This window comes from Denticeps clupeoides, chromosome 6, assembly GCF_900700375.1.
Source record: "Denticeps clupeoides chromosome 6, fDenClu1.1, whole genome shotgun sequence".
Lineage (NCBI taxonomy): Eukaryota > Metazoa > Chordata > Actinopteri > Clupeiformes > Denticipitidae > Denticeps > Denticeps clupeoides.
The window spans coordinates 22,834,506-22,852,055 of record NC_041712.1 but is presented as its reverse complement, the minus strand read 5'-3'; the positions used below and the strand labels follow the sequence as shown (position 1 = coordinate 22,852,055).

At 47.6% G+C, this 17,550-nt stretch overlaps 2 protein-coding genes across 2 annotated transcripts; both read left to right on the top strand.

Moving 5' to 3' along the window:
• The first annotated feature begins 134 nt into the window (after positions 1–134).
• On the top strand, positions 135–9,609 carry LOC114792638 (leucine-rich repeat-containing protein 75A-like). Its single transcript, XM_028983962.1, has 5 exons — positions 135–274; positions 365–619; positions 1,587–1,715; positions 4,672–4,784; positions 8,580–9,609. Exons 1-5 carry the CDS (start codon positions 209–211, stop codon positions 9,073–9,075), a joined length of 1,059 nt encoding a protein of 352 aa, XP_028839795.1. The 5' UTR covers positions 135–208; the 3' UTR covers positions 9,076–9,609.
• A 565-nt stretch (positions 9,610–10,174) lies between these two features.
• On the top strand, positions 10,175–17,067 carry LOC114791884 (adapter molecule crk-like). The gene is made up of 3 exons (XM_028982408.1): positions 10,175–10,673; positions 13,325–13,890; positions 15,012–17,067. The coding sequence occupies exons 1-3, from the start codon at positions 10,454–10,456 to the stop codon at positions 15,144–15,146; spliced, it is 921 nt and encodes a 306-aa protein (XP_028838241.1). The 5' UTR covers positions 10,175–10,453; the 3' UTR covers positions 15,147–17,067.
• Positions 17,068–17,550: the final 483 nt, after the last annotated feature.

The window sequence follows — 17,550 nt, the reverse complement described above, 5'->3', positions numbered from 1 at the left end:
CCCTCTCTCTCTCTGTCTCTCTCTCCTCTCTCTCTCTCTCTCTCTCTCTGTCTCTCTCTCCCTCTCTCTCTCTGTCTCTCTCCCTCCCTCTCTCTCTCTCTCTCCCTCTCTCTACTTCCTCAACTTGAGGAGCGCGACAGTGAGATGGAGACGCCGCATTAGATTGTTCCGGCCGCCACAGGTGTCGAGTCCCGGTAGATGACGCGCGATGGAGGGAAGGTGGACTTCTCCGCTCCCCGCGGTCCGCGGCGCTTTCCGGAATGGAACCGCGCAGGTATTAACCCGCGGGATCTTCTTTTTCTTTTTTTTTTATTAACATCACCTGAATTATTATTATTATTATTATCTTTAATCCCGTCGTGAGGATTTTGGGGGTGGGACCATGGGCACCAAACAAACTAAGGGCGCCGGACCCGACGGGGGATCGAACCCGTGGCAGGGCGCGTGGAGACGGGCGCAGTGCGCGCTCCCGCTGCGCGCCCCGGCCGGCGCTCCCCGGGGCTCCTGCGGGACTCCTGCGCCCTATCAGCGGCGGGTGGAGATGGTCCAGGAGGTCCTGCTGATGGCCAGGCAGGGGAGGCAGGCCGACGCGTCGGAGCTGCTGAAGGTTCTCAGACAGGTGAGGAACGTGGAGGAGATAGTTTTCAGATTCGCCAGTATACGCTGATGCTCACTTTCTGCGTGCAGTTTGGTCGCACTATTGCACATAGATGCTATACTGAGTCTGTGCACTGATCAGGAGTTCATCCCAGGATCAATAAAACCAATTATCCCGTTCATCGATCCATCCCACCATCTTCCATCCTCGCTGAGTAATCCCAGAAGCATTCTCCTTCAGGTCAAAGATCTGTCGGTCAGTAGCACAATCCAACATTTGGGCTCACACAAGCTTACTTTTGAGCCCTGAGAGTCTGAGAGAAGCGTGCTGGGACAGCTCACCGCGTCTCTGTGACACCGACGAGACATGGTCCAGATGGAGCTGTGGAGGGCCGGTTCCTCACCTGTGGAGAACAACACGCTCGGCCCGGCCTGCTCATAAATATTTAATGCACTCGTCTTCCTGTATATTTCTGTTTACAAGACCTCCTTCTGCCATTCAAGGCTCTTTTAACACACAAAAAATCAAATCAAAGCCCTGCCACTTCCAGAGCCTTGAATCAGAAGACCTTTTCGATCCTCTGAAACCGAATTTTTAAAGATGTCCAGCAGGAGAGCCTGTCCCTTTCTGAAGGGACAACAATCACACCACTGTATGCATGCTTAATGTACGCTGCTGGTCATGGACTCTCACCCTCAGAGCATCAGAGAACAGTCGGGCCATTCAGGCCACTGGCAGCGCTTGAAGAATAACCCCACTTTATTGTGCGATTGTGAGTCCCACAGTGGATTTGTGGAATGAAATTTCACCGCAATATCCAATCGACCGGTTCTCCATCTGGACTGTAGGCCTGTGTTGCCATGTTGGACTCCCGAACAAACGCACTGGAGAAATATAAATGTATTTGAGCGCATATTTAATTGGCAGGAAGGTTAAATTAAGTCGTGATAAAGCGGTCTGCACACACAGCTGAAGTATCTGTCCACAGGATCTGGGGATGGAGTCCACATCGCTGGATGACGTGCTGTACCGCTACGCCAGCTTCCGTAACCTGGTGGACCCCATCACGCACGACCTCATCCTCGGTCTGGCTCGATGCATCCACTGCCCGAAGACGGTGAGGAATACGTCCGGCCGTGGGTGTCATTAACCGGCCGTGGTAGCTTCAGAGAAACGAATGTGTTTTCATTTTCGCGGAAGCCGTCTGTTGCCGTTCTGGGTTTGTTGGCACAGCGGTTTCATTATTCAACGTGCAGAAGACTGCGGAGACGCTCCTCAGGTGTGGTGCGGAAAATAAATGGGTGGTGGTGGGTGTTATTGGCCCGGTATTCATCGAGTCGTCCACCATCTTACTCAGAGTGAAGCTTATGCTTCCAGAACCGTGACCCTGAACGACACACGTATAGCCCCGCTGGTCCAGAGATGAATTAAAGATAAAAGCAGGTTAAGGTAACAGAGGGGTGTAGTACTAGGACTCCTCTATGATCCCCAATTCTTGGTTTAAATCGTGCACACTATTATAAAGCATGTTCCAAGGCGGCTGATTCCTATAGGATCCCAGATACATTTACATTTACAGCATTTATCAGACGCCCTTATCCAGAGCGACTTACAATCAGTATTTTACAGGGACAGTCTCCCTGGAGCAACTTAGGGTTAAGTGTCTTGCTCAGGGACACAATGGTAGTAAGTGGGATTTGAACCCGGGTCTTCTGGTTCATAGGCGAGTGTGTTACCCACTAGGCTACTACCACCCAGATGACTCCTACTCACGATTATTATGGACGTATTACGATGCACTCACGTTTAATAATGAGTTTTGAAAAGGGAAGGAGACTGCAGGCATGACTGACACATCCTGCTTTCTCATTCTGGACAATTTAAACCCCCTTCAATACGTCACCCATGCAAAGCAGTGCAAACGGTTTTGGCAAAAAACGATGAACTATTTAACTGCTGCGTCTACAAACGTAGAAACTGGACTCTTAAAATATCACCGACTGAGCGCTTAAAATGTTTCCCAAAAAACACAAATCTGGCAATGCTGAGCAAAAGATCATGCCGCAGCCATTCCTCCTGTGTCCCCTTTTTAAAATCATAATGCAGATCAATTACAGATCATTCAGTAATTCCGATTGGCGAACTAGTGAGTCTTGCACCTGCGAGCGTCCTTAACATATTACAACTTATTATATGCCACAATTATTATATTCACCATTTCTATCCAAAACATGGTGAACTTTGCAGGATTCTAGTTCAGTGGCGGGAAGAGTTTTGATGACGTGAAATGCCGTGAACAGCCTATGTGAAACAAAGTTGGTGGATCCATTCTAAAACCGAATGGGCTCAACCTTGGCCCATGAAACATCTGCCCGTCAAGTTTCATGGAGTCCAGGACTTATGTAGGGTTTACATAAAAGGACAAAAATATGTGTTCTTCATATGTGTTCATTGGCTGCTGATAAAATGATGAAATGAATTGGCCCACAGTGCAGTTCTGCCCAAATATCTGCCCTATTACAGCTAAATGAGGTGTGACACCGCTGTCCTGGGTTAAAGCCTGAAATGCTGCTGCTGCTGCATTTGTGCCCTTTTTTCTGGAATAAGGGAGGATCTGGTGTGGAACCTGCTGGAATACTTCCCTCAGCTGAGGCCGGTTCATGCACACGTACACGACTTTTGTCCACACACGGTGTGGAAACACACTAGTCTGTCCTCGCTGGGCTGGTGCATCTGTCTGTGGGGTCAGTGGCAAATGTGAGGAGCGCAGGGATCAGAGACACAGAGGGGGCAGTGAAACAGCCTCTTGTGTTTCTCTGTTTCTAAAAGAAAAGAAAAAAAATAAATCCCACAATCGTCTACTTCATACACACTAAAACACATGCACCATACTTCCTTTGGCCACTAATCTGATAAGAATGTGACTTTCCAGCGAGTCTTTTATCGTCTACCTATTACAAGGGGTAAAAGGTGATGGCAGCCAATACACCACAAAGTCCCAGGCTCAAACCCCACTTACTACCATCGTGTCCCTGAGCAAGACACTTAACCCTGAGTGTCTCCAGGGGTGGGACTGTCCCTGTAACTACTGATTGTAAGTCGCTCTGGATAAGGCCGTCTGATAAATTTTGTAAATCCAACCCTGCACTGACACCATTTGCAGGCTCACTCTACCCTGGAAGGGGGTCCCTCTCTGTATCACTCCTTCCCAAGGTTTCTTCCTTTCTTTTTTTTCTCTCTCCTAGAGTTTTTTTTGTGTGGAGTTTTTCCTTGTGTGCAGAAGGGTCAAGTGTGGGGGGTGTCAACTGTAGGGCCTGTCAAAGCCCATTGAGACATACTGTATGTGATTTTGGGCTATATAAGAAATAAATGTTGTTGTTGTTGTAAATGTAAACATGTACCTGGTTTGCACCTGGTAGTACATACTTGAGGTGACATACACGCTCTCTACGTGTGTCAAAACGTCCACACTAATTAGTCCACGCTCTAAAACAACGTGAGCTGCAGATTCGTTCTTGGGAAAAACTAACTGGACCCCATATTAGTTCTAGGAATGTCAGTCAATTAACCAGTTATTTGCAAATGACTGATGACAATTAGTTCTTAAGTTCGCTATAATGTATAAATCTATTTTAACGGACAGTTTTAATGTTCCGGCTGATCTGCTTATGTCATTTATCCTGATTTCGCTGTCATGTCAGATGGTCTCTAGTCTGTAACCTTTCTGTAAATATCATTCCCATCTTTTGACTTCTTCACAGTCATCCTTGTAGCAGTTTACATTTTCAGTGTCTTTGTGGTGTATTTTTACTGGACGTGTCTGTGTTTTGTTTCGATTTTTCCATCTTTTCCGCAGTCTACCACCCTGTCAGGGGCATCAGGAGACCGGTCAGGAGTGTGTGTGATCAATAAAACATTTGCTTTGTCTGTGACCTCCCATGGTTCTGCTGGCCTCTGATGGACATGATGATTTTTTTTTTGTTGGCCCCTCCGGCTGACGAGACATGAAGATAAAACCACTCGATTCTGGGACCTGTGCAGCTCACTGCTTCTGCGTTTCTCTTCCACCGCAGGAGGGGGACGTGCTCAGCGCCACGGAGAAGGTGTGTCGTCAGCTGACCTATCACCTGAGTCCTCACTCTCGGTGGCGGAAGCCGGGCCATCACAAAGGCCATCTCCAGGTCAGGTGTGTCTCACCGGTCCGGCACGAACTGAATCTAATCGGCTTCAGTCCTCATGGCGACCCGTGGTGTGTTGCTGAACACGCCTGATTGAGTCGGAGCTCATGCCGATGCCGCACTGCGATGGCCACCGAGCTCAATTATGAACTTGCACCACCCCGCCACACACACACTCACAATCCACCTCATTAGTCCGTGACAGTATTGATCCAGGTCCCAGAGGAGAACTTAGAAGGAAGTGAAGGGTTGTCAGTCGTTTCACCAACAAAGACGTCATCAAACCAACACTGTCTGGTCCCAACGCTTATTAAATTTATATAATCTGAAATAACATTCACAACATGGGCTTAAAACACAACATGGGCTTATATGTGTTTCATCAGGGAAGATGTCTTCACACAGAAAATAATAATGCACTGATACAAACTTGGGCCTTGTAACAAGGGTCCTGACCGTCCTACATTCTCCTTGTGTTGCTGTGGGTTTTCCTCTGGTTTTTCGTCCACAGTTCAAGAGCTGTCTGTCCATATTTATCCATAAAGTTTGTTTCTTGGACAAACACAAGTTCTGGACGTTCTCGAATCTTCCCTCCGCATCCTCTCAGCATTCCAATCATTCCGTGCTATTGTTAGCAGGAAGGCCATTTCACTATGAACGTTTCAGCATTTTTTTTTTTTTTAGAGCGCACATCCATTTAAATTGGTTTTATTTTACTTTGAAAGACCTCCAACTCAATAAAAACATGTTGTGCATCATCTTTTTTTTTATTTAACCATCATTTACTGAGTGTAAGACGTACATGCCAGAGGAAACCCATTTAAAGGAGGAAAAATTGCTTTAATTAGATTAAGGACTCAACACAGTGAAATTAAATCACTAAATCCAGTTATGAGCAGAATCCCACGAAGCAAAAACAAGACAACAACAGTGAGTACAGCACACAGGCAGACAGACGGTTACTGCAGTGGAGTGTAATGTACAGTGTTGGAATGGTATCACCAGGTTTTTATAGGAGAATCTTCAGCCCATCTCAGACACCGTTGGAATAATGGTGTCAAGCATGTGTCCAATCCATTTATGCACAATCGGCCAGTCGGCCTGTTGTATTTTGTTGCAAGCTAGAAACAGTGATTGGTTGCCCCTCTTGTGCTCCCTGCACAAGAGACACGCCCACCCTCAAGTGTTGATATGATGTGTACCTGTGATCATTTATTTATTAATGGAATTAACAGAATTAATTTGAATTACTTTTTATTACAGCCCAATTACAGTCATTACAGTTACAATTAACAGGCCAACTTTACTTTAGGAAGATTTCAATCTTTTAGCATTTTGATAGGTCAGGAGAGCCACCTCAGTCGGGATTTACGGGGCCCGGTGACCTCTGTCTATCATCCAGTGTCTGAGCAGCAGAATATGCACGACGACGAGCACATGAAACAGTTCAAAGCTGCATCATGATTCCATTTCCCCTCATAAAGAGCTAATCTCATTTAGATCCGCTGTGTCGGGCCTGTTTCACTGGAGTGCCTCATTAGGCAGAGTGTCCCTGTTAAGACAGTTGCCTCCCCTCGTTAACAGCCAATAAGTGGAGGGGCAGATGAGTGAAAGGAGAAAGAGAGCGAGAAAGATGCAGCATTTAGCATCTATTTCTGTGATTTTTAAAGAGCCATTTCCATCAGCTGTGTGTTTTCATTGTTCATTCACTAACTACAAGGCGGTTCCCCTGGAGCAATGTTATGTTACGTGAGGGCAGAATTAACAGGATCTGTAACATCAGACCTTATCAGTAATGAGACGAGAACATATGGCATCAAAAATGATAAAGAAATTAAAGGAAATTTATATGTAAAAAAAATGAAAGTAGTTTGTGTGCAAAACAAAAATAAAAAAGTATGTGTGTGAGACAATTTATTTGCAGGCTTTTCATGTACATGTGCAAGAAATAGTAGTGTGTGCACAAAAGTTTACTTTTGAGGAAGTTTACAAGAGGAAGACACCAGCAATTCTCGTTCGATTTCTATACAATATTGCGTTTACAAACTAAGAGCCCTGATAAGGCGTAACTTGTCAGTGAAGAGCATGCTCAGAGATTGTTAGGTGCTAGACAAAGAAAAATTATAATGTATTTATACATTTTTGTATTGTTTGTGCAATGTGTACGCATGTGCGTGTGTAAGTGTTAGATTTGTCTGTAATATTTTTTGAACAAGAGGGTTTTCACCTGCTTCTTAAAAGTGGTGATAGTCTCGGCTAGTCGTGTGGAGGAGGGCAGGTTGTTCCACCAGCCAGGGACAACAACGGAGAACAGACATGATTGGAGTCGGAGACCCCGTGAAGAAGGAATTTTTAGTCTCCTTTCTGATCTGCTGTTTGCTGATCTGAGAGAGCGTGCAGGAGTGTAGCTAGGTAGTAGTATGTTGATGTAGGAGGTAGTATTGTAGCTTCTGTGCAGGAGTGTAGCTAGGTAGTAGTATGTTGATGTAGGAGGTAGTATTGTAGCTTCTGTGCAGGAGTGTATCTAGGTAGTATTGTGTTGATGTAGGAGGGCGCAGTTCCATTTACAGCCCTGTAGGCATCAAGGATTTGAACTCAATGTGAGCAGCTACCGGGAGCCAGTGGAGGGAGGTAAGGAGAGGTGTAACATGGGTGTATTTTGGCTGATTGAAGATGAGACGAGCTGCCATATCTTGGATCATCTGGAGTGGTTTTATGGTGAATGCAGAGGCTCCAGCCAGGAGAGAGTAACAATAGTCGAGTTTGGAGATGACCATTGCCTGGACGAGGAGCTGAACCTGCAGGATCTGGAGATCGCAGCAACGTGATGGTTCAAACTCAGTTTGTCATCTATCCAAACTCCAAGGCTTTTTGCAGATGCCGTGGGTGTTAACAGTAGCGAGCCAATTTGAATGGAAAGGTTTTGCTGAGGGGAATTGTTGGCTGGAAAGATCAGAATCTCGGTTTTGGATAGGTTGAGTTGGAGGTGTCGCTCAGACATCCATGCCGATATGTCTGAGAGACAGGCCGAAATTTTTGTTTCATATAGATGCAGAAAAATGCAGTAGTTACAGGGACAGTCCCCCCCTCCCCCAGGCTACTACCACCCTAAATACAGGGTAAAGTAGTGTGTGCAAAAATATTTAATGTACATATGCAGGAAATCGTACTGTGTGCAAAAGCATTCCATGTACATATGCGAGGAAAAGTATAGAACACATGTAAGCTTTTCTTGGTATATGGCCTTACATACAGACACTTTTTTTTTACACGACCAACACTTTCCTCACCAGCAAAGAACTTCATTGTCTTTCTGAGTGGCTCCACCACCAGTGTCAGTGGATCTCCGCAACCCATAGACCTTACTCTGAACAAAGGGCCTCCAGACCATGAAGAGCTCTGCTAGCTGTGTCAGTAGTGAGCAGCAGGCTGACTATTCAGCCTTTCACTGCCCGCTATCACTGGATCTCTGTGCCTGCATGAATGGAATGGATGGTGTACGTTCACACACACACACACACACACACACACACACACACATATATATATATATATATATATTTTACCCTGTTCTAGCTCGACTCTACACTTCTCTTCTATGGTCTTTCGGCATTATTTACCCTGTACTAGTCATATCATGACGCAATAAGCTTCTGATTGCTCACTGACTAGTGTTGCTTAGCAACACTAAGCTAAAAGTTTTTGAGAGAGTGAATTTAACTGTGGTTTTATAATGATGATTCATCCTACTTTTTTTAGTATGATGAATTAATCAATTAATAAGTCACTCTCTCCACCCATAGTCTGAAAGTGGTAGTCTCTTCACCTCCTGCTGGTGGGACGGTGGACATATCCGGGATCCCCCTCTCCCCGCAGGACGTGGTGCAGCTCGCCTCCTACCTGTCCCAGCACAGCGGCGAGGTGAGCAGCGTGGAGCTGGCTTTCACTGAGCTGACGGACGAAGCCCTGCTGGCTCTGTTGGACACCCTTTCTGCCCTCCCTCACCTGGAGAGCCTTTCGCTCAACGGGAACCGGCTGACCTGCCACGTGCTCCGGCACCTTACGGATGCCCTCAAGGACCCGGCCACCTTCCCCACCCTTGCCTGGGTGGACCTGGGCAACAACGTGGACATCTTCTCCCTGCCACAGCCCTTCCTGTTGGGTCTGCGCAAGCGCTGCCCCAAGCAGGGCAACCTGCCCACCATCCAGGAACAAGGAGAGGGTCCATGCAGCAGTGGGCACAGGACTGAGGGCAGATCAGGTGACCTGTTAGAGTGGACAGTGGGACAAGATGGATAGTCATGTACTGGATTCCAGCAGATATGCCGAAGATCAGAAACACTTAAAATAAATCACTGCTGTGGTCCATGCATGTAGACATTGAAATGGGAACAGTGAACTGTATATTGACTTAAATCCTCAAATGAAACACACACACGCAAGTTAAGTTATTATTCTGTACTATATTATTAGGATTAAAATAATGTTTAATGCTTGGTATAGTAAGACTTTTCTGTAACGATGGTGGTGGGGTACAGTGTACTGCATGCACAATTTCCTGCTGAGGAGGGCATTTGGTTCACACCAACAGCCACATTGCCCCAGGGTGATGGCATGTAGCTGTCTGCAGTTTCAGTTTTGAGATATTGCACAGATTGTTAATGGGTCACAGAGGGACGTTCCCTCTATATTGCTCCATCCATTTTTTGATGCCTAGTCTCTGCTGATGAAAACAGCAAGTTGATGCCATTAATATACTGTTGTGGTTTTAAAAAAACTTGCTAGAAATTGTGTAACCTGTTTTGTAGACTACACAATCCTGGCAAAATCTGGTGACACAAACAGTCAAGTGAGGTTTTACCCTATGACTTCCCAATATAGAAAATATAGAAAGTTCAGTGTGGTAACAAGCACCTGTTTATTGAAACAAAAGACAGTATAAACTGTTACAGGCATTCATGTTGACTGAAAAAAATAAATTTCTTCATACTGTAATAAAAAAAACATTTTATCATTTAGTTCATCTGATACACAATGGATGGAACTGTTCATGCAATCATAAGTTTCCCATGAATCGTTTATTATCATGCACGGACAGACTGCAGTAAATGGCAATGCCAGTCAAAATGCATAAATAGATTATTTGTGCTTTGTAAATGCCCAGTTTTGACGAGTGGTCGTCATACTGCCCCCTGGTGTCATTATGGTGTAAGTGTCAATCGGTCACTTCAAAACTATCGGTTACTCTTTAAAAAAAATTTATTCGTCCCGTGGTTGTGGTCGTCTTCATTTTTACTTTTAAATATTATTGTATAAAAAAAAAAAACTTTTCCCCGTTACCTCATGCCGTTTCTGGAGGGAGCCACCTCGTTGCGTCACTTCCGGCGAATGAGGTCAAGTCTCTCCCAGCCTCCGCCATTTCAGTTTTGTTTTAGTTGGATGTGGCGGATATTTCGCTTCGGACAGTCGTGGCGTCGCGGTTCCGTCGTAACCCGCGGCACGTCCTCCTCGTGTCTATGCGACCGCGCTCCGTGCGCACCGTCGGAACCGCGACGCGGCGCCGCTCCCCCGCGTGTGCTCCTCTCTGGCCCGAAGTTTTTTGCATGACTTGAACCCCGGCCGCGGGCTGGGAGAGGCGAGGGCAGGGCCCGCGAAGCCTCGGCGCGCAGTGGCGACCATGGCCGGCAACTTCGACGCGGAAGACCGCGCCAGCTGGTACTGGGGGAAGCTGAGCCGCCAGGAGGCCGTCTCCCTGCTGCAGGGCCAGCGGCACGGGGTCTTCCTGGTCCGGGACTCGATCACCAGCCCCGGCGACTACGTGCTGTCGGTGTCGGAGAACTCGAAAGTGTCGCACTACATCATCAACAGCGTCAGCAACCACCGGCAGTCCGGACCAGGTACCTGCTTTTTTTTTTTTTTTTTTTAAACTGAACCGGTTGGAGTGGCCGCGTTAACACTAGTTACCGCCGGGCAGTAACAGTTCCTTCCCGGTAAAGATGGCCGTTGCTGGGTCTGCGTCCTAGCAGGAGGATTCCAGGTTCAAGAAATGTGGTCTTTCTGTATTATCGGGGGGTTTGGACTAAGAAAATGTCTTGGTTAGTATTTGATGGGTCAGAAGCATTTTTTGGTTATCGTGTATATAGTTCAGTTGGAGTGGGGCCCTGATGTTCAGGCGCTGGAGAAATCGCACCCTCCTCCAGAGTGCCCCATGCGCCTCTCCTACTTCCGCTCTTGGCATCTCTCGGATTATCGAGTGTTTTAGGCGGACGTTGTCTCGAACCCGTGCCGGTCGGTGCTCGGCTGCAAGAGAGACGCTTTTACCGACAAGAGTCAGGACTCCTCACGGAGAGCTGGACAGAGGCTGGTCCGCTTCATGCCGGGTGGATCGTTGTCTTTCTTTTAATTTTTTAAATTTATTTTTTAACATTCATAGCGGCTTCTGCACACCGTCGTCGTCATACCCATTTTCACGTGATGAACATGAGTGAAGAGAAGGCAGGAAGAAGCAACAAGTTCTCAACCTAAGAACACTGTTAGGAAACCGCACTTATCGTCGAACATACGGGGATTCGAGAAAAGCCATGAAGTTTATTTTTTGATGTACAAAGTCAGTAAAAGAAGCTCATTGTCATTTTTAAAGGTCCCCTGACGTGTTTTTATTTGTCCCCTAATACCGTATCTGACGTCACTTTTCAAAAGCCAGTCGCGGTCCAGAATTACAGCCACTTTTTTTGCGAGCCCCACAATGAGATTTCCCAGGACGCGACTGAGGAGGAGAGCGGCCTATAGAAGTTGAGCGGGCATTCGCGTAAATCACGTCACAAACACCAGACAGGAACGTGTGTCGGCGAATTTCCCAGAGAAAAAAAAAATGGACCCGCTGGCTCTTCAGAGTCTCGCAAGACTGAACTGAAAAAAAAAACGCAACTAATTTGTGCTCATTTTTACCTCCAATCACCGAGCAGCTGCAATGCTTCGCACGTTCGGAAGCCATGATGGTCAGTGGAGATAATGTTTTATGGGCGGAGAAAACAAGAGAAACGGGAGGTAACCTTTCCCCTTATGACATCATAACGGGACAAATTCCAGATCAAACCGTCTGAGCTGCCGCTGATAGCCATGGCAGGACCATAGACAGACTCGGGGAACTCGAATTATTGTTAAATCATCTCACAAAGTCACGTTTTCATGACTGGAGACCTTAAATTTAAATGTTTTCCTGGGTGGCTGTTAGATGTTTGTCTTGTTATCGGTGGCAGTGGTGGCCTAGCGGTTAAGGAAGCGGGCCCGTAATCAGGAGGAATCCTGAGCCAACAAGATGCCACTGAGCACCGTCCCCACACGCTGCTCCCCGGGCGCCTGTCATGGCTGCCCACTGCTCACCAAGGGTGATGGTTAAATACAGAGGACACATTTCTCTGTGTCGCCATGTGCTGTGCTGCAGTGTATCACAATCACTTCACTTTCAACGCGAGCAAGCGTCTAAAGAGCATTTATTTTGGTGTATGTTTAGCCTGCTTTCAGGCTTGAACGGTGAAAGATTCCTATTCTGTTCTGAGCGCACAGTGTTCCGGTGTTCCGGGGCAGAACAGCGACCCCAGACGGCCACGTTTGCCCTCCAAGGGTGGATTTCAGGCCATCGGCAGCAGTCGTTCTCCTGCTGAAGACTTCACGTTTGAAGTAGATGAACGTTTGTGTGTGTGTGTGTGTGTGTGTGTGTGTGGGAGGGCGGAGCACAGTCGGCCGGAAGAGGCGTGGCGCGGGCAGGATGACTTGTTTTGCGTGGCGTCCGTGGAATGCCTGTGATCCCCGACCCTTGTTTTGCCGCTGCTTTCACCGCGGGGACGTCCCGGCGGAGTGTTGTGTTATGCGCTACTTCCTCTGAAGGCCCGTGGCTTTAGAACCTGGTGTCGCGCTGACACAGCCTTTACGTGCTCCGTTTTTAACACGTTAGGAATGTGTGGTTGTAAGGTCCCATAATGCATTTCTTCAGTTGTCAGGCGGGGCAATCTAGGACACAGAACACCCGGTCAAAGTGATCAGTACGTCGGTTTTCTACAGTTCGCTGCAGTTTCGGTGCTTTTTAATGCATTTGCGGACTTGTGGCCTAATAAATCTGATTGATGTCACTCTGGTGACCCGTCAGTGACAAGGCAGCGGTGGCCTAGAGGTTAAGTAAGCGGCCCCGTAGTCAGAAGGTTGCCGGTTCGAATCCCGAGGCGCCACTCAGCAAAGCACCGCCCCCACACACTGCTCCCCGGGCGCCTGTCATGGCGGCCCGCTGCTCACCAAGGGTGATGGGTTAAAAACAGATGACACATTTCACTGTGTCACCGTGTGCTGTGCTGCAGTGTTCCACAATGACAATCACTTCACTTTATCACTTTATCAGTGTTCCTAATGTTATGGTTGTGTGATGGAGCCCGTTGCGCTCGGCCTAATGAGGAGCTGATGTCTGAACGCTGCAGAATGGCGCACTGCAGATTTTGCAGATATTGATCGGCCTGGCACACGGCAGCCATAAAGCCCGTCTCTGCTTTCCACGCAGGTGCTCCCTCCGCACGCTTCCGCATCGGCGACCAGGAGTTCGACGCCCTTCCGGCCCTGCTGGAGTTTTACAAGATCCACTACCTGGACACCACCACTCTCATCGAGCCCACCAGCAGGGCCAAACACGTGCCGCTGGTCGGCCCGGCTCCCGCCGGCGCCGCCCAGAGGCCCGAGGAGGCGGAGTACGTCCGCGCCCTTTTCGACTTCCCAGGCAACGACGAGGAGGACCTGCCTTTCCGGAAGGGGGACGTGCTGAGGGTCCTGGAGAAGCCAGAGGAGCAGTGGTGGAACGCGGCCAATCAGGAGGGCCGGCAGGGCATGATCCCGGTGCCCTACGTGGAGAGGTACCGTCCTGCCTCGCCCGCCTCGGGGGGCTCGGCCTCAGCGGGGCCTGGAGCGCCGGGGGCTCTAGATGGCTCCGGGGCACAGACACCCAATCCCATAGACTACGCCCAGCCCGTAGTCAACACCCCTCTGCCCAACCTCCAGAATGGACCAGTCTATGCCAGGGCGATACAGAAGAGGGTTCCTAATGCGTATGATAAAACGGCTCTTGCTCTGGAGGTACAAAGTATAATTTTTTTTTCCCTTGAGTTGGTCCTTTTTGTGTGTCGCTTTCCCACCCTGGAAAGGGGAGGAGGAGAAAAAAAAAAAAAAAAAAAACTCTTTTTAGCAAATATAGCTCTCTGTCACTCACCCCCTTGCCCCGGCTCTCACTTTCCTGTAACTGTACCTCCCGCCGTTCACCCCCAGCTGCTGGGGTCTTTTTTTTTTTTTTTTTTTTTTTTTTTTTTTTTTTACGGCGTCACGCATGCATGGCGACACCCGGGTCACGCACGCTCTTATGCCCGCGTAACCCACCGCCTGGGCGCCGCGGAAGAGCACGGGCGCTTCCTCTTCACTGCTCGTTCTACCTCCGGTGGGGAAGGAGTCTCTCTCTCTCTCTCTCTCCCCCCCCCCCTCCCACTCTGGTGTTTTCCTCTGTTTTTGCCACCCTGATTTAGACCAGAACACCAAATACTGTTTATGCGATTTGCAGTCGTATTGAAAGAGAACAGTTTTAGCATAAAGAAACTTGCAGGGTTCTTACGATCGTTAAAAACTTGCAAAAGTCATGGAATTAAAAAAATATTTTTCCAGGTATTCTTTCGAATTTTGGAACCCATTTTGTGGTTTAGGTTCAGCTTTTCAGGGTTGTCAAAAGTTTAGTTTAACGTATTTATTTATTTGTTTATTTTTTGCACAAATTTCAGAGAACATTTGGCCATGAAAATGTGCCTTAGTCATTGAAAAGTCTTTTGTAAAAATGTGTAGGAACCCTGACAGTGGTGGTTAAGGAAGCGGCCCCGTAATCAGAAGGTTCGAATCCCGATCTGCCAAGGTGCCACTGAGCAAAGCACCGTCCCCACACACTGCTCCCCGGGCGCTTGTCAGGGCCGCCCACTGCTCACTCAGGGTGATGGGATAAATGCAGAGGACAAATTTCACTCTGTGCACCGTGTGCTGTGCTGCTGTGTATCACAAGTGACAATCACTTCACTTTAGACTTTCAACAGTAGTTGCTGTTTTGTGGCCCCTCCTGCATGTCATTCTGCTGTTTCTCTGTCAGGTGCGCGTTGGTGGCTGCATTACTGCATTACAGATCAGGTCTAATCCATCCGTCTCTCTGTGTGTCTGGTGTGCAGGTGGGGGACCTGGTGAACGTGACCAAGATCAATGTGAACGGTCAGTGGGAGGGAGAGTGCAAGGGCAAGAGGGGCCACTTCCCCTTCACGCACGTCCGCCTGCTGGACCAGCAACACCCGGAGGACGAGAGCTGAGCGACACGCGCGTACGCCGCCGCACACAAAGCCACTCGCTCCCCCCTCGCTGCACTTCACGAACGTCTGCCTCGGCCGCACCCCGCGCCAGGCGCCTAATGCGGCGTCGGGGTGTCCCTGCGCACATTCGAAATACGACCGCCGCCGGCCCACGCTACAATACTGTCTCTGTTGCCCACATGAAACACACGAACACTCAGACTCCTCGAAAGACTCGATTTTTTTTTTTTTTTTTTTAATGAGATGGGTTTAAACGGACAGTATGCGACCGTGTGTGTGTCTGAACAGTGACTATTTAATCCTGCATAACCCACCCCCTACGGGTCCAAGCAACACTACAATTTGTCCACTCAAAGTTTATTTTGTTATTATTTTTTTAATACTGAAGTGTTGAAATCATGACAATGTGTATAATATTATTATTAATTTCGTTTCATGCCAAATAACGTTTGAAATGTCCCTTCTGTGCTCGCCCCGTGGCCAGGGGGTGGTGTCTTCTTCTTGAGCAGGAGGGAGTGCTGACAGCGGTGCGGCGAAATCTCGACTTCCATTCGCTCTATGGACCCACAGCCATAGTGAAAAGCATTATTATTATTATTATTATTATATTTTTGTTATTGCAGTATTCTCTCACCTTCCGTCGGGCTCCTCGTTGTTTTTGCCTAGTGTGTTGTGCCAAACCGGGAAAAGTAGTCTCGCAAACTATTAATCAACCCTGAAATGTAATTATATAGTGCATAAATTTTTGTTCTGGTTGTGACATCGTTTTGTTTTCGCCGTTGCCGTGACCACCGGGGTCGAGCGCAGCACCTCCAGCGGGGGGGGGTTTCGTCCTGACGTTCAGACAGACGGGGACAGGTGGAGGCCGTGCCCGTTGGCGCGCGCCGGTGACAGGCGGCTGAGGTCGACAGCAGCGATTGCGTAATGTGGCCGTCAAAGGCAGGCCGGCCTTGGCTGTGAAGGTGGCACGCCGGCGAGGCGTTCACGTGACCGCGGACTCCGTGTCTGGCCACGTCCACTTCCAACTTTTCAAGGAAATCTCCAATATTCCTTATCCCCAAAAAACGATTTAATGACAGCTTTAATAAGTTGAGTCACACGCCCTTTTTTTTTTTTTTTTTTTTGGGAAAATGTCTTTTACAAATTTTACTTGTTCTCTCCGTGTCACGTTTTTTTGGATGTTTGCACATCGGGCCCTTGTAGTTTGAAGTTCCACTGGAGCTCTAAGCGAGCGGTGGCCTCCACGAATCACTGTGTGCGGCGTTGCCGAACCTAAGCATTTTAACAGAAAACACTAATGAAATAGATGTACGGTAGTGTCGTCCTTACAGCGATGAGTAGTTTGAAACTGAACATAATATTGCAATAACTGCAGAGGTGAAACGTTTAAGATGCTTCCTGATGAAAAGATTATAGTATTCTGGTATTTTTAACCAATTATTAAAAAAAAAAAGAAAATACAGTTACGCCGACGCTGTCTTTAATTTCAGACGGCCATAAACCTTTTCGTTATGGCTCTGTGGTAAACACTGTGGTTTATAACCCACCCCGGACTCCTCTTTGTCTCCAGATTACACTTGGCCCTGTGTGGGTTTCAATGGGAGCGGCACAAATGAACCAGGGACTAAATAAGAAGCTGCCTCAGAGTGGGGAGACAAATGACTGCTCCTGGGAGCCCGTCTATTCGTCCCTGGAGACACTACGTTTTCTGAAAGCGTTGCGACGGCCAAAAAGGAGAATGTGTTCCGTGGAATTATGGGTGCGATGCACATCATTCTCCCTTGTCTGCATTTGTCCTTTCGGGTTTGTTTAGTGTCACTGGCCATTTGTATATGAAAGGTTCTTAAAACGTCACTGTGCTTCTAGCTGGTCTGCTGTTTACTACTGGGGATCATGTATAACCAGGGTTTTTTTTTTTTTTTTTTTTACTCTCAAGCGTCAGACATGTTTAAGGGCATTGGACTTGATTGATTCACGACATTGAGCCCCATGATTAAAGGATTTCATCACTTCAGCAGAAGCATTTCATGTGGCAAAATCCTTCTATGCCTTTATAACTTCAGTGTCTAGAATTTTATTTTATTCTAATGATTTATGACAGAAATTGCCATTGTTGTGGACTTTCTAGTGGTTATGTCAAGCCATTTGTACCTATTCCCCATGTAAAATTTGTCCTCTACAGTGTTAATCCCTGATTACAATCTTGGCCTATTAAATGCAATAATGCACCTTACCTGTAACTACAGTGCTCATGTACTTTATTACACATCCTGTTAACATTTACACCATGACGTACCTTGCAAAGCTCGCCAAAAATTTTAACCCCTTCCTCTCTGGGCGTGTTTGGAGAGGTAAGAAAAATAGTCACTGAAAAAAGGAAACCACTATATGAATTTTACAATGT

Excerpts from the sequence above, each read along its gene's own strand:
- LOC114792638 (XM_028983962.1), top strand. The coding sequence starts at position 209 with ATGGAGGGAAGGTGGACTTCTCCGCTCCCCGCGGTCCGCGGCGCTTTC. Across the intron at positions 275-364 it reads TCCGGAATGGAACCGCGCAG|GATTTTGGGGGTGGGACCAT; the intron begins GTATTAACCCGC and ends TCCCGTCGTGAG. Across the intron at positions 1,716-4,671 it reads GCATCCACTGCCCGAAGACG|GAGGGGGACGTGCTCAGCGC; the intron begins GTGAGGAATACG and ends CTTCCACCGCAG.
- LOC114791884 (XM_028982408.1), top strand. The coding sequence starts at position 10,454 with ATGGCCGGCAACTTCGACGCGGAAGACCGCGCCAGCTGGTACTGGGGG. Across the intron at positions 10,674-13,324 it reads CCACCGGCAGTCCGGACCAG|GTGCTCCCTCCGCACGCTTC; the intron begins GTACCTGCTTTT and ends CTTTCCACGCAG. Across the intron at positions 13,891-15,011 it reads AAACGGCTCTTGCTCTGGAG|GTGGGGGACCTGGTGAACGT; the intron begins GTACAAAGTATA and ends TCTGGTGTGCAG.